Raw genomic sequence first — 15,018 nt, 5'->3', positions numbered from 1 at the left:
ATCCCATTCCTTTCCCTAAAGACACCAATTGCATTGTTGTATAGTCATGTATTGACATCTGAATTGTGTTCTTCATCTTTTATAACTATTATATGTGAATTGTGATGGTAGTATGATATATTTTAAAGTGTTCCTATATAATGTGTAGTAATTTAACCTGTTACAGTGTTTTTATGTATGATATAGTGCACTGTCCTGTTAGGGGGATGAGTTCTGCCCAGCAGCAAACAGTGAGCAGGGTCAGAGGCAGTTAAGTATTGGGAATAACCTACAATGGGAGGGGTTAGCTGATAGGGAAAGATATGGTTTCTTCTAGAAAGTTAGTGAAGACTCAGTGTGTGACAGAGTCGGATGTAGAGTCTGTAGGTTGTCGAGGCTGCATGCAGTGGGTGATCTGTAGCAGGAAATAAAAGGAGATAGGACACTGTACTTTAAATAGCGTGATCCTGAAGTGCTGACAGAGACACCGAACATGAGACAACGCTTAGGCTAGAGCCTAGCTTTCTAAGAAAGTGGCTCTAGGCAGAAGGGTCAAAAGTACGGGACTCTAGCGGTAAGGTCCAAACCTCAAAGGTAACAGGCACAGAGAGACTTGTACGTTAGCGTAGTTGGCTTTCCCGTGCAGAGCCTTCCCAAGCATGTGAAAGCGCAAGGCTTTTTTCAGGCAGTACTCCCTTACCCCATCCTCTACGAGGTAGATACGGAAACATGTGGGCGCATAGGACCAGTAACATCGGAAACAACCCAACATGAACTGGGAATAAGTATGAATATGCTTTGTAGACTTGAAATATACTGGAAGAAATGTGCCTGTTCTCTGGTGTATAGAGTTATCAATGGAGATGAAGCATTGAGTAAAATACTGTTCTTCATGTAGTATGCCGAGGTGTCCAGAGTTAATCCCTCGCTCACGACTATGGCCCCACGCCACTCTACAATCAGCTCTGCATAACATTCCACTTTCTGAATAGAAGTTAATGGATTTATGATCCTGAAAGTGCTGATTCATTACTGGAATCAGGGCAGTAGCACATAACCAACTTTATTGCTTTTTTACTTATCAAATAAAAAAATGCAGCAAGATGTCAGGTTAATAAAATGAATAATGAAATTCTGCAGCTTTGTATCTAAATTCTTCTATTTTTGAAGTTTAGCCATCTAGCTCAGTTAGCAAATAAAATACTGAACTTATAGGTGTCAGTTGACAAAGCTTTATACATGGTGAAACATCTGATGGCCAAATGAAGAAATGTATTGCCAGATACAGAAAACTCACTTTACTACCTATAGATGGTCAGTATATGCAGGTATTTTCCAGTTCTTTGGCCCAGGTTCTATAAAGCTAATTCTTTATTTAGTATATTATGATAATTTCAGAACTTACGAGTTCTATCTTTATTCCAAGCATGGCAGCTTATTGGTTCCAAGAGGAAGCTGTGAAAAGCCATTCCTATGTAAAGGGAAAAAATGATATAAAACATGAAATAATATAACTTGTGTTAAAATTAGTACCTTAAAATCATTAAAGGGATTTTCCCACGAACAAAGAACATTTTAATCAATAGATCTTGGAATAATAATAATTTCCAAAACTGGATGTGTTAAAAAAAAAATGTTGCTGTACTGAAATAATCTTACAAATGTGGTCTGTTATGTACTGTGTAATGGCCGTGTCTGACTGTGCTGAGCTTCTGTTCATTGTCAGCACATACCTCAGCTTCTGGCCATGGGATGAAGTACGTCACTTATGATAAGTGAGTATATTGACAAAACCGAAGGGTCTAGCTGCTGTTTCAAGTCTAATCAAGTCAGTGATGTAGGAGATCCAGAGGCCACTGAGCTTTTATGCCATTGAGTTGTCTTTTGACGAGCTCACAAAACTGGTGACGAAGCAGAAACACTCACTCCTGTGATAAAAAGGGTAGAGAAATGTGTTACCTCAGAAAGCAGCAGCTTCCAAGACCCTGCTGTTTCATCTGTATACTCACTTATCATAAGTGACTTATCCTTCCCCCTCTGGCCATGAGCTGAGATATGTGCTGACCATGAACTGGAGCAACTCTGCATGGTCAGACACAGCCATTACACAGTAAATAGCAGGGACACATAATGAAGATTATCTTAGCACATGAAGATTTTTTTAACACATTCAGGCTATGTACGCACGCTGTGTATTTACCAGTGCAATTGCCACGGATTTCGCTGCAGAAATGCTGCAGAAAATGTTTATAACAATTCTGCAGTCCTTCTCCAGCAAAATCTATGGGGATCAAAAAAGCTGGGCGCACACTGCGTTTTTTTGTCCCTGCGGACTTACCCGCGGAATTTCTGTTGCGGAATTAATGTGCATGTCACTTCTTTTCTGTAGGTCCCTGCAGTTTTGCCATTAATTATCGGTTAAAAAAATCGCAGGGACCAACCTGCGGCAAAACCACAGAAATTCCGCACCAAATCCGCACCAAAACGCGGCAAAACCGCACGCGGATTTCGTTGTGGTTATTTACCGCATGTGCAGGATTCTTTCACAAGGTCCGGTTTTTCCTTAAGAAAAAGTCATTTTGTAGTGCGCACATAGCCTCAATTAGGAAACTTCAGTATTTCAAGATCTATTAATTACATTGTACTTTGTTCATGGGACAACCCCATTAGTATCAGAATTGGTGTCGTATCAATAGATTTATTAATTCTCACATAGAAATAAAAGATATTAGTTTTCTGGCTTCTCTATAAATTATAGTAAATGTATAAAAGCCTGGATGTCACGCAAAGTAAGGGTTTGCTCACACTACCATATACCTCAGATGAGTGCAATGCGAGAAAAAGTCGTATTGTAATTGGATCCAAGTTGTTCAATGAGGCAGAGCAGATCTGCGATTTTTTTTTTTCTCAGCTGTATTCGGCCTGAGGAATAAATCACTTGCATCTTATGGTCCATAAGACACACATACGTTTTAGAAGTCCAAATAGGAAGAAAAACAAATTGAAGCAAAAAGATGTGGTCATAGTGTGGCGCCCCTGACCTGGTCAGGCACCACTGAGTACTGCACCCATGCTGGGGACAGTACAAAACAGGTAATCCAGAAGGCTGACCGAGGTGTGACTACACAGGCGCATAGTGATCAGGTCTCACACATATACCTTTGAGAGGACCCCTGGGGATCCCAGGAGGGGGCGAAGCCTCCATCTCCACTCGAGGGGTGTGGTAGAGAGCCTGGTTGCTAGGTGACGTAGGCAAGAACAGGAGAGGAGGGAAGAGTGAGCCGAAGACAGTTGAGTGGTGAAGTTCAGGGAGGGCAGAAGCAGACCCTGTAGCTCTACACAATTCTGACAACGTACGCGCAGTGACTACCGACGGGGGAGAACGGTCACCTGGTAGTGCTGCCCGAAATCCACACACAGCTAAAGAGAGAGCAACGGAGTGGAAAGTAAGGAGACTGTCAGGGAGATACCAGGCCCAAACGGGTAACAGGTCCCAGTGCAGGGATAGATCCACCTGTCCTTTGCCAAACCTGCATGAGGGGGCACTTTACACCCCCAAGACAACACCACAGAGTCCGCAGCCACGTAGCCAAAGTGAGGGCCCATAGCTCACAGGAGGCAAGCAGCCGGAGTGACCTGGTCCAGGCTACAAGCAAACGGGCCAAAAAGAAGGGGAGAGAGACACCAGCAACTTCCCTGGGCGACCCCAGCAGGGATTCAAGCAGGGGTTACCCCAAAACACAACGGGCTAAGGAAGGCGAGTTGGTAGCCACCCTCATAAGTCAGCCTGAAGGACACCTGGTTCCAGCCTGGTTCATCCCAGCTACGCCCGGGTTACTCACCCTGCCACCATCAGTGAGTAAAATCCCTGAAAGACATCCTGCTTGTGAGTGTGAGTCATTCTGCGACTTGTAGTTCCACACACCTACACGGGACCCTGGGGCATGCCTCACTCTCAGGAGGCTATTACAACTGACTGCACCTACTATCAGCCCCAGGCACCCCTAACCTGCAGTGGCGGTCTCCACTGACCGCAATTCTGAGAGTGGCGTCACGACAATCAAAATAGAGGATTTCCTACCTGTGACGAGATCCAGCCGCGTGGAGTCCCTGAAGGTAATGCACCGCTGCACCGACACCGAACCTCGGGGCCCCACACATCTGGCGTCACGAACAGGATAAGGACTAGACCTGTTCAGACAGGTGACCATGTGCCTGGGCGGTCCGCTTGGAAAATTGGAAGCGCCGCCATATTGCCACCATGAAAAGCGCGCTGGAAAACAACAGCAGCCCGCGCTGGGAGAAGTTACCGCCCACGAAGAGGTGTGGCTACCCAGAGATCCCCTGAAGGGTCATGGCCTCGCGAGTGTTGAGAGCGGAGGCGTTCAGAGACGTCGGGAAAGAAAGGGAGCCAGAAGCCTGCTACTAGAAGAAGGAGACGCAGAGGAAATGGCGTCTGAACGCAGAGACCCAGAACCAGGCTCCGCTGCCTGGTGGTATCGGGAACTTGCCCAGTTTTGCGACCAACTGGAGGCCAGGGTCGTATGGCAGATCAGCGAGGGACGTACGGAGCTTCTGGAGATGGCTGCAGCGGTTCAGGCCTATGAGAGGGGAACCGCACGACGAGTGCCAGACCGAGCGGCGACGACTCAGACCCCGATGATGTTACCGATGGGTGAGTCCTGTGTTGCCCCTGTCAGCGCGAGTGCCCCGACCCCTGCTGCCATGCCTGCGGTCCCTGGAGAGATGCCCGGCGCGGCGACGCTGAATCAGGCCGCAGCCACGCCAGGTGCGGCCCGCCGAGCCCAGGCCGCCGCAACGATGCCCAGCCCGGCCCACAAAGATCCGGCTGCCACCGCGACCCTCCTCCACGCCGCAGGTGCGGCCCGCACAGATCCCATCGCAGCTGCGACGCCAATCCAGGCCGCAGAAGCACCCAGCCCGGCCCGCACAGATTCCATCGCAGCTGCGACGCCAATCCAGGCCGCAGAAGCGCCCAGCCCGGCCCGCACAGATCCCATCGCAGCTGCGACGCCAATCCAGGCCGCAGAAGCGCCCAGCCCGGCCCGCACAGATTCCATCGCAGCTGCGACGCCAATCCAGGCCGCCGCAGCGATGCCCTGCTCGGCCCGCCAAGACCAGGCCGCTGCCACGCCAGGCTCGGCCCGCCAAGACCAGGCCGCTGCCACGCCAGGCTCGGCCCGCCAAGACAAGACTGTACAATTATTTACCCCGGCCTGCAAGGCCAGAGCAGACACCGCTCCCCAGCCCAAGGAAGTCCCTGCTAGGAAGTCCCTGCTGGGGGAGGACCCCGAATACTGGAAGCTGAAGACTGATCTAGAGGCCCACTTCCCAAAGGAGATGGTGGACCGGTATCTGCTCCCTCCGCATACTCACAGGAAGACTCCTGCAACATTTATGCCAAAGGGTCCCCCGCCCTGGCCTGCTGATGAAAATCCATCCCTAGCGCTGCCACAAGAGGAGTGCCCAGAAGAACTAAGGGGGAGGGGAGGCCAGGAAGCTGAGAAGCTGACCCCAGAGCCATCAGCAGTGGATGCAGCACCAGTCCAAGAGCCAGAGATGCTGCCGTACTCCCGCTGGGATGAAGAGGACCCGACATCCTCCGCTGAGGAAGATTTGTCCAGATACCTCACCTGGGAGCCTGCAAGCGGTGAGGTGGCAGCCAGGCAGGACCCAGCCCGCAGGACACGGCGCCGCAGCAGGACAAGGGATCCACCTGCACAGCAGTCTCCCGAGGAGAAGGACGAGGTCACGGCCAGAGACTTAGAGGAAAAGCGGTCCTTGAGAAGGGCCAAATCGCAGGTCAGAGGCCCACTTTGTCGAGGAGTTGTAGAAGACTTCAGTCTAAGGTCTGGATATGGCTTTATAGTAGCATCTGGTGTAAAGGAGGGCATATTTGTAAGCAGGAGAGACGTTAGAGCCCATTTGCCCAGAGGACACCCAGGAAGAGACCTACGGAAGGGAGATTTGGTCGAGTTCACAAAACATCAAGGAGAAAGAGGGTGGTACGCACTGGATGTCATACCATGTACCAGGAACCCCTACAGAGATCCTGCTATCTCTACAACAGATGATGACGACAGGTGCCAAAGCCCAATAGGCAAGAGCCCTGGTAAACAAAAGTAAAGTTAAATACGAAAGTACAGCAAGTTAAAGTTTGAAGTTTGCAACGTTATAGAAAAGTTTAAGAAATGTGCCCACATGAACTGATGTGAGAAAATCCTTTTGCACCTCGTGTATGGACCATAGGCTATGAACTGTCTATAGCCACAAACTCTCGCAGTGTTTATAGTTACCCCAGAGGTACAACCACTACCAGGGAGCACGCCTGTTTATGGGGCCTGGCTCTCCACCACAAAGAGGGTACCTGGTCAGCACCAACTGTGGAGGCCGCCTCTACATCCTGCCAGAAGTGGCTGAAGGCGCGGCTCCACCAGGCCAGGTATACCCTGAAACCACCAGACCATGAAAGCCGCCTCTACATCCTGCCAGAAGTGGCTGAAGGCGCGGCCAACGGGAGAGGCAGATGGGAAGAAAGGTCTGGGGAAGCTGATGGCCCAGACCTGGTTACCAAAAGAAACCGGTGACCTGCCGCCTGAGAGGGTTTAGGGTGGGTTAACGGACTTGTGGGTGGAGGGTGGTGATGTATGGTACCTGATGGTTTTAAAACGTTTTACCATGTTTTACTGTTTTACGCATTTTAAAATGTTGTCTTGCAGCCCGAGGACGTGCTGGTGATAACTAAGGGGGAATGTGGCGCCCCTGACCTGGTCAGGCACCACTGAGTACTGCACCCATGCTGGGGACAGTACAAAACAGGTAATCCAGAAGGCTGACCGAGGTGTGACTACACAGGCGCATAGTGATCAGGTCTCACACATATACCTTTGAGAGGACCCCTGGGGATCCCAGGAGGGGGCGAAGCCTTCATCTCCACTCGAGGGGTGTGGTAGAGAGCCTGGTTGCTAGGTGACGTAGGCAAGAACAGGAGAGGAGGGAAGAGTGAGCCGAAGACAGTTGAGTGGTGAAGTTCAGGGAGGGCAGAAGCAGACCCTGTAGCTCTACACAATTCTGACAACGTACGCGCAGTGACTACCGACGGGGGAGAACGGTCACCTGGTAGTGCTGCCCGAAATCCACACACAGCTAAAGAGAGAGCAACGGAGTGGAAAGTAAGGAGACTGTCAGGGAGATACCAGGCCCAAACGGGTAACAGGTCCCAGTGCAGGGATAGATCCACCTGTCCTTTGCCAAACCTGCATGAGGGGGCACTTTACACCCCCAAGACAACACCACAGAGTCCGCAGCCACGTAGCCAAAGTGAGGGCCCATAGCTCACAGGAGGCAAGCAGCCGGAGTGACCTGGTCCAGGCTACAAGCAAACGGGCCAAAAAGAAGGGGAGAGAGGCACCAGCAACTTCCCTGGGCGACCCCAGCAGGGCTTCAAGCAGGGGTTACCCCAAAACACAACGGGCTAAGGAAGGCGAGTTGGTAGCCACCCTCATAAGTCAGCCTGAAGGACACCTGGTTCCAGCCTGGTTCATCCCAGCTACGCCCGGGTTACTCACCCTGCCACCATCAGTGAGTAAAATCCCTGAAAGACATCCTGCTTGTGAGTGTGAGTCATTCTGCGACTTGTAGTTCCACACACCTACACGGGACCCTGGGGCATGCCTCACTCTCAGGAGGCTATTACAACTGACTGCACCTACTATCAGCCCCAGGCACCCCTAACCTGCAGTGGCGGTCCCCACTGACCGCAATTCTGAGAGTGGCGTCACGACAATCAAAATAGAGGATTTCCTACCTGTGACGAGATCCAGCCGCGTGGAGTCCCTGAAGGCAATGCACCGCTGCACCGACACCGAGCCTCGGGGCCCCACAGTAGCGCACTGTTATGGAGGGGTGGGGGGGATCTGCTGTTGACACTGTAATGGGGGGAATGTTTCCCAATTCTGTATTAATGTTCCCCATCCTGGTATACCTATCCATAATCTTGGTATATGCTGTATGTTCATAATCCTGGTATATATTTTTCCCATCCTGGTATATACAGTGGGTATGGAAAGTATTCAGACCCCTTTAAATTTTTCACTCTTTGTTTCATTGCAGCCATTTGGTAAATTCAAAAAAGTTCATTTTTTTCTCATTAAGGTACACTCTGCACACCAACAAAACAGAAATGTAGACATTTTTGCCAATTTATTAAACAAGAAAACCAAATATCACATGGTCTTAAGTATTCAGAACCTTTGCTCAGACACTCATATTTATGCCACATGCTGTCCATTTCTGTGATCCTCCTTGAGATCGTTCTATTCCTTCATTGGAGTCCAGCTGTGTTTAATTAAACTGATAGGACTTGATTTGGAAAAGTCACACACCTATCTACATAAGACCTCACAGCTCACAGTGCATGTCAGATCAAATGAGAATCATGAGGTCAAAGCAACCGCCCAAAGAGCTCAAAGACAGAATTTTGGCAAGGCACAGATCTGGCCAAGGTTACAAAAGAATTTCTGCAGTACTAAAGGTTTCTAAGAGCACAGTAGCCTTCATAATCCTTAAATGGAAAAAGTTTGGGACTACCAGAACTCTTCTTAGACCTGGCTGTCCAGCCAAACTGAGCAATCATGGAAGAAGAGCCTTGGTGAGAGAGGTAAAGAAGAACCCCAAGATTACTGTGGCTGAGCTCCAGAGATGCAGTAGGGAGATGGGAGAAAGTTCCACAAATTCAACTATCACTGCAGCTCTCTACCAGTCAGGCCTTTATGGCAGAGTGGCCCGACGGAAGCCTCTCCTCAGTGCAAGACATATGAAAGCCCGCATAGAGTTTGCAAAAAAACACATGAACGGCTCCCAGACTATGAGAAATAAGATTCTCTGGTCTGATTAGACCAGGTTAGAACTTTTTGGTGATAATTCGAAGCGGTATGTGTGGAGAAAACCAGGCACTGCTCATCACCTGCCCAATACAATCCCAACAGTGAAACATGGTGGTGGTGGCAGCATCATGCTATGGGTGTGTTTTTCAGCTGCAGGGATAGGACGACTGGTTGCAATTGAAGGGAAGATAAATGAGACCAAGTACAGAGATATCCTGGAAGAAAACATCTTCCAGAGTGCTCTGGAACTCAGACTTGGCCGAAGGTTCACCTTCCAACAAGACAATGACCCTAATCACACAGCTAAAATAACAAAGGAGTTGCTTCAGAACAACTCTGTGACCATTCTTGACTGGCCCAGCCAGAGCCCTGAGCTAAACCCAATGGAGCATCTCTGGAGAGACCTGAAAATGTCTGTACACCAATGTTTACCATCCAATCGGACAGAGCTGGAGAGGATCTGCAAGGAAGAATGGCAGATAATCCCCAAATCCAGGATCCCAAGAAGACTTATGGCTGTACTAGCTCAAAAGGGTGCTGCTACTCAATACTGAGCAAAGGGTCTGAATACTTATGACTGTAATATTTCAGGGTTTTTTTGTTTAAAAAAATTTGCAAAAAGGTCTACATTTCTGTTTTTTTTCTGTGAAGATGGGGTGCAGAGAAAAAAATAAACTTTTTTGAATTTACCAAATGGCTGCAATGAAATAAAGAGTGACAAATTTAAAGGGGTCTGAATACTTTCCGTACCCACTGTATATACCAGGATGGGAAAAATATATACCAGGATTATGAACATACAGCATATACAAAGATTATGGATAGGTATACCAGGATGGGGAGGAACATCAGCTTACCTATGTCACCGCGGCTCACGCCGCCTATGCGGAAGGACGGAGGTGGGCGGGATGATTACGTCCCGCTCATCTCCGCCCCTCCGCTTCTATTGGCCGCCTGCCGTGTGACGTCCCTATGACGCCGCATGACCCGCTCCCTTAGGAAGGAGGCGGGTCGTCAGCCAGAGCGACATCGCAGGGCAGGTATGTGCATGTGAAGCTGGCGTAGCGATAATGTTCGCTACGTCAGCTATCACAAGATATCGCAGCTGCGACGGGGGCGGGGACTATCGTGCTCGGCATCGCAAGCATCGGCTTGCGATGTCGTAGTGTGCAAAGTTCCCCTAATATACAGAGCAGGCCACCACCAAAACCTATGACAAAAAAAACCCTGAAAAATGATTTTTCTATAAAGTAAGGCTGTACTGCAATGAGATGCATCATGCTACAGTGAAGCAACTGATTCATTTACTTGGATTAATTCAGTGAATCAATAGCATTTAGGCCATGTCTGTCCCTTAAGGCCATGTGCGCACGTTGCGTTTATTCATGCATTTCCGCGGCGTTTTGAGCTGGATCGTTTTAATGCCAAATTGCATGCATTTTGAGTTCCAGGCAAAGTCTATGGAAAATTGGGATTTCTTGTGCGCACAATGCTTTTAAAAACGCTGCGGTTTCGGTGTTAAAAATTTGTCAAAATCTCTGCGTTTGAAGAAGCAACATGTCAATTGTTTTTGCCATTTTGGCAGCGTTTTGCTAACATTAGAGTCAATGAGAATTATAAAAACGCATCATAAAAGAAAATTCTAGCGTTTTACTTGCTTTTTTGATGCTAAACGCATGCTTTTTTGTCAAAATCAAAGCATGCGTTTTTGGCATTATAGTGAGGTCAAGAGGTTTCCATTTGCCCTCACATCCATTCCGACTTTAACAAATGAGTCAAACAATACTTTTACTTTATTTTGAACAGAATTATTAAATCTCATTAATAATTTTAGAAAATTATCATTATTGTGTTTGATTATTATTTTTTTATTATTATTATTATATTATTATTATATTATTATATTATTATTTTATTTTTTTTCTTTTCATTTTTTTCCTACTGTTTGAATGTTCAAACTTTATTTAGTTGTGTATTTGTATTGAAAACGCATCTCATTTTAAGCACTGAAAATGCATGTAAAACGCGGTCAAAATGCTGCAAAAACGCTATAAAAACGCTTGCGTATTTCCTGCGTTTATGTGATCAAAACCAAATTTGACAATGACAAATTCTACCAGAGGATGCGTTCATTTCTGCAAGTTACTGAACGCAACGTGCGCACATGGCCTTAAGCCTGCTTTACACGGGATGACCGATTGTGCGATTTCACGATCGATCGTACCCGCCCCCATCGTTTGTGTGTCACGGGCAATTGATTGCCCATGGCGCACAAACTCGTTAACCCCCCGTCACACGTACTTACCTCCCGGGCGACGTCGCTGAGGGCGGTGAACATCCACTTCCTGAAGTGGGAGGGATGTTCGGCGTCCCAGCGACGTCACGCGGCGGCCGGCCAATAGAAGTGGAGGGGCGGAGATGAGCGGGATGTAAACATCCCGCCCACCTCCTTCCGTCCACATAGCCGGCTGGAGCCACGGGACGCAGGTAAGCGATGTTCATCGTACCCGTGGTGTCACACGGAGCGACGTGTGCTGCCACGGGAACGATGAACAACCGGCGCCATGTTTCGTAAACGATTTTATGAAACCTAGCGACGAGTACACGACTCACGATTTGTGAGCGATATTGCGTCGCTAGGAGGTGTCACACAGGCCGACCTCGCAAGCGACGCCGGATGTGCGTCACAAAAACCATGACCCCGACGATCTATCGCACAATAGATCGTCTTGTGTAAAGCACCCTTTAGACTGTGTACACGTTGCAGGATTTTTCTGTGTAATCAAGATAAAACCTCAATGTTTCTAGTTTGGTTTTGGAAAATCACAACAAATCAATGCATTTTTATTCTGATTGCAGTAACACAATAAACACGGCTGCAACATGTGAATGCAGCCTAAAGGGGGCTTTACACGCTACGATATCGTTAATGTTTTGTCGTCGGGGTCACGTTGTTAGTGACGCACATCCGGCGTCATTAACGATATCGCAGCGTGTGACACTGACCAGCGACCTTAAGCGACCTCAAAAATGGTGAAAATCGTTCACCATGGAGAGGTCGTCCCTAACTCAAAAATCGGTAAGGGTTGTTTATCCAGGTGGTTCATCGCTCATGCGGCAGCACATATCGCTATGTGTGACACCGCAGGAGTGAGGAACATCTCCTTACCTGCCGCCGGCCACAATGAGGAAGGAAGGAGGTGGGCGGGATGTTACGTCCTGCTCATCTCCGCCCCTCCGCTTTGATCGGCCAGCCGCTTAGTGACGTTGCGGTGACGTCGCTCTGATGCCGAACATCCCTCCCCCTTGAAGGAGGGATTGTTCGGCAGTCACAGCAACGCCGCCGACCAGGTAAATATGTGTGACGCTGCCGTAGCGATAATGTTCGCTACGGCAGCGATCACAAACAATCGCATGCACGACGGGGACGGGTACTTACACGCTCGCTATTGCTACAAATTGCTAGCGATATCGCTACCGTGTAAAGCCCCCTTAAGATTGTGTGTTTGCTGTGCTTGGGGATCGCATGAGAATTCAGCAAGCAGATTTATCATGAGGCAATTTAAAACGACGTTGTAGCTTATGTTACCCATTACAAAAATATCATATATTGATGTTTTTTTTCCCCATATATCTAGCTTCAATAAACATAGTAGACGGCAGAGAAATACCTAACTGAACAAGGAAATCAAATATCTATTATAACATACATTATTTGCGTAACCTTCCTGATAAAGAAAGTGTAGATAAGCAAGGGATATTCTTTAAATATACAGTTCCTCTTTTAAACAGGACCTGTAACTTGCTCAAAATATTCAGTTATATACCATGTTTCCCCGAAAATAAGACATGTAGTTATATTCTCTTCCGATGTAAAATATGTGCTAGGGCTTATTTTCAGGGGGTGCCTTCTGTATCAGTGCCCAAGGATTGCCCCACAATCTTATCTCTCCTGAGCTGACACTGACAGCTGCATATAAATACAGGCTGTCCTTCTCATATCAAGAGTGCCGCCACCGATGATTGCGATGAGCAGGTGCCGGTTAATTACGTGAATGAATATTCACCTTCTTCTCCACTCAGTATCTTGCCCACCACTATGAATCCTGCATAGTCCCATATAGTCTAGGCCTGCTGTAATGTATCACTGTACCAGGATTACATCGCAGACCTCGATGGCTCTCCTGAGCTGAGTGTGACAAATGATTAGACATCACGCTGTCACTCTCAGATCACAAGTGCCACAGATGATTGCGTTGAGTAAGTGCATGGCTAATTAAGTGAATGAATATTCAGCCTCCTCTCCCGTAATCCGGCCCACCGCTCCTGTACAGGCACCCACACTCTGACTACTGTATTATCATTACTGCTAGTCTCAAAATCGCATTTCAATCATCAGTGCCTTTCCTAAGCTGACTGTAATAGCTACATAGACATACACCCTGTCACTCTCAGCTGAGGAGAGTCGCCGATGATTGCGATGCGATCCTTGGGCTAACAGTACCGGTAATATCAGGAAAAAACTGTGGAGGAAGAAAGCGCAAAATAGGGTCTTATCTGGTGGACAAGAGATTAAAATGTAAAGAGACAGGTACTCACCTGTTTCCGTTGTGACAGGCACAACTCCTCTGCGAGCATTTAGGCAGAAAGTGCATATGGTGGTCAGCTGCAGCCCCGATGGGAAAGTAGATCACAAGATGTATGAGAAAAACGGGTTTGATGCTGCGCTAAAAAAGGGAGTTGTGGTTTTTAGCGCAGTACCGGTAATATAGCAGACAGAGTGCGGGTGCCCGTGCAGGACTCCGAGCAGTGGACAGGATTTTAGGTGGGGAAATGGCTGAATATTCATTCACTTTCTACTTTACTGTTGATCCCCATTTGATAGGTGCTCCATGGACAATGCTACCAGGTGTGTATCTTGTCAGATGTATGCATGCCTTGAGCAGCCGTTCGAGGGTGACTATATCTGCACTCGATGCAAGCATGTTGCGTATTTGGAAGCCAAGGTAACTGATCTAAATAAGCAGCTTGCAACACTAAGGGGCATTGCAAACCTGGAGAGGAGTTTAGAGCTCACTGAGCTTTCACTGGCTGGGGCCAGTGATATGGAGGAGGGTGGAAGTGGGGAAGATCAGGACCCAGAGGTAGGTAGCTGGGTAACAGTTAGAAGAAGAGGTAGGGGGAAAAGTGTCAGGGAGCCTAGTCCTGACCTGGCACAACCTAGTAAATATGCCTGTTTGGCTGATATTAGGAATGAAGGGCCTGGACTAGGGTCACTACAGCAGGATGTTGCTCCTAGCAACCAGGAAAACAACTGCTGTAGGAAGGAGGGAAATAGGAGTGCAGCAAAGCCCAGACAGATGTTGGTGGTAGGGGACTCTATAATTAGGCGGACAGACAGGGTCATCTGTCGCCGAGACCGTGAATGCCGAACAGTGTGTTGTCTGCCGGGTGCTCGGGTTCGGCATATTGTGGATCGGATAGACAGATTGCTGGGTGGGGCTGGGGAAAACCCAGCGGTCATGGTGCACATTGGTACTAATGACAAAGTTAGAGGCAGGTGGAAGGTCCTTAAAAATGATTACAGGGAACTAGGAGAGAAGCTGAAGTCCAGGACCTCCAAGGTGGTGTTTTCAGAAATACTACCGGTGCCACGAGCGTCACTAGAAAGACAGCGGGAGCTTAGGGAGATAAATATGTGGCTTAGAAATTGGTGCAGGAAGGAAGGGTTCGGGTTCATGGAGAACTGGGCCGACTTCTCAGTCGGCTACAGGCTCTACGGTAGGGACGGGCTGCACCTCAATGGGGAAGGTGCAGCTGTGCTGGGGGAGAAAATGGTCAGACGGATGGAGGAGCTTTTAAACTAGGATCGGGGGGGAGGGAGGGTAGTGGAGCAAATAAGGGGATAGATAGAGCAGATAGAGACAGGGAGACGGTAGGGGTCAATGAAGGATTAGGGGGGGATGGGACATACAAGGACAGTAGGGAGGCTAGGAGTAATAAAGGTGTTAATAGGATTAAATGTCTACTGGCAAATGCAAGAAGTCTTGCAAACAAAATGAATGAATTGGAGACTCTTATGTCAACCATGGATTATGATGTGGTGGGCATTACGGAAACCTGGCTGGATGAA

At 48.2% G+C, this 15,018-nt stretch overlaps 1 protein-coding gene across 1 annotated transcript in view; it reads right to left on the bottom strand.

The window, feature by feature from the left end:
• ARPC1B (actin related protein 2/3 complex subunit 1B) overlaps positions 1-15,018 on the bottom strand; it is a 73,255-nt gene that overhangs the window by 31,486 nt on the left and 26,751 nt on the right. Inside the window, exon 2 of the mRNA XM_075319061.1 lies at positions 1,385-1,450. Coding sequence (XP_075175176.1) covers positions 1,385-1,448 — 64 coding nt within the window. The 5' untranslated portion in view covers positions 1,449-1,450. The remainder of the gene's footprint in view (positions 1-1,384; positions 1,451-15,018) is intronic.

The sequence above is a fragment of the Anomaloglossus baeobatrachus genome, chromosome 7 (assembly GCF_048569485.1).
Source record: "Anomaloglossus baeobatrachus isolate aAnoBae1 chromosome 7, aAnoBae1.hap1, whole genome shotgun sequence".
NCBI classification, from domain to species: domain Eukaryota; kingdom Metazoa; phylum Chordata; class Amphibia; order Anura; family Aromobatidae; genus Anomaloglossus; species Anomaloglossus baeobatrachus.
Note: the sequence above shows the minus strand (reverse complement) of the source record. Positions and strands in the feature narration are given on the sequence as shown.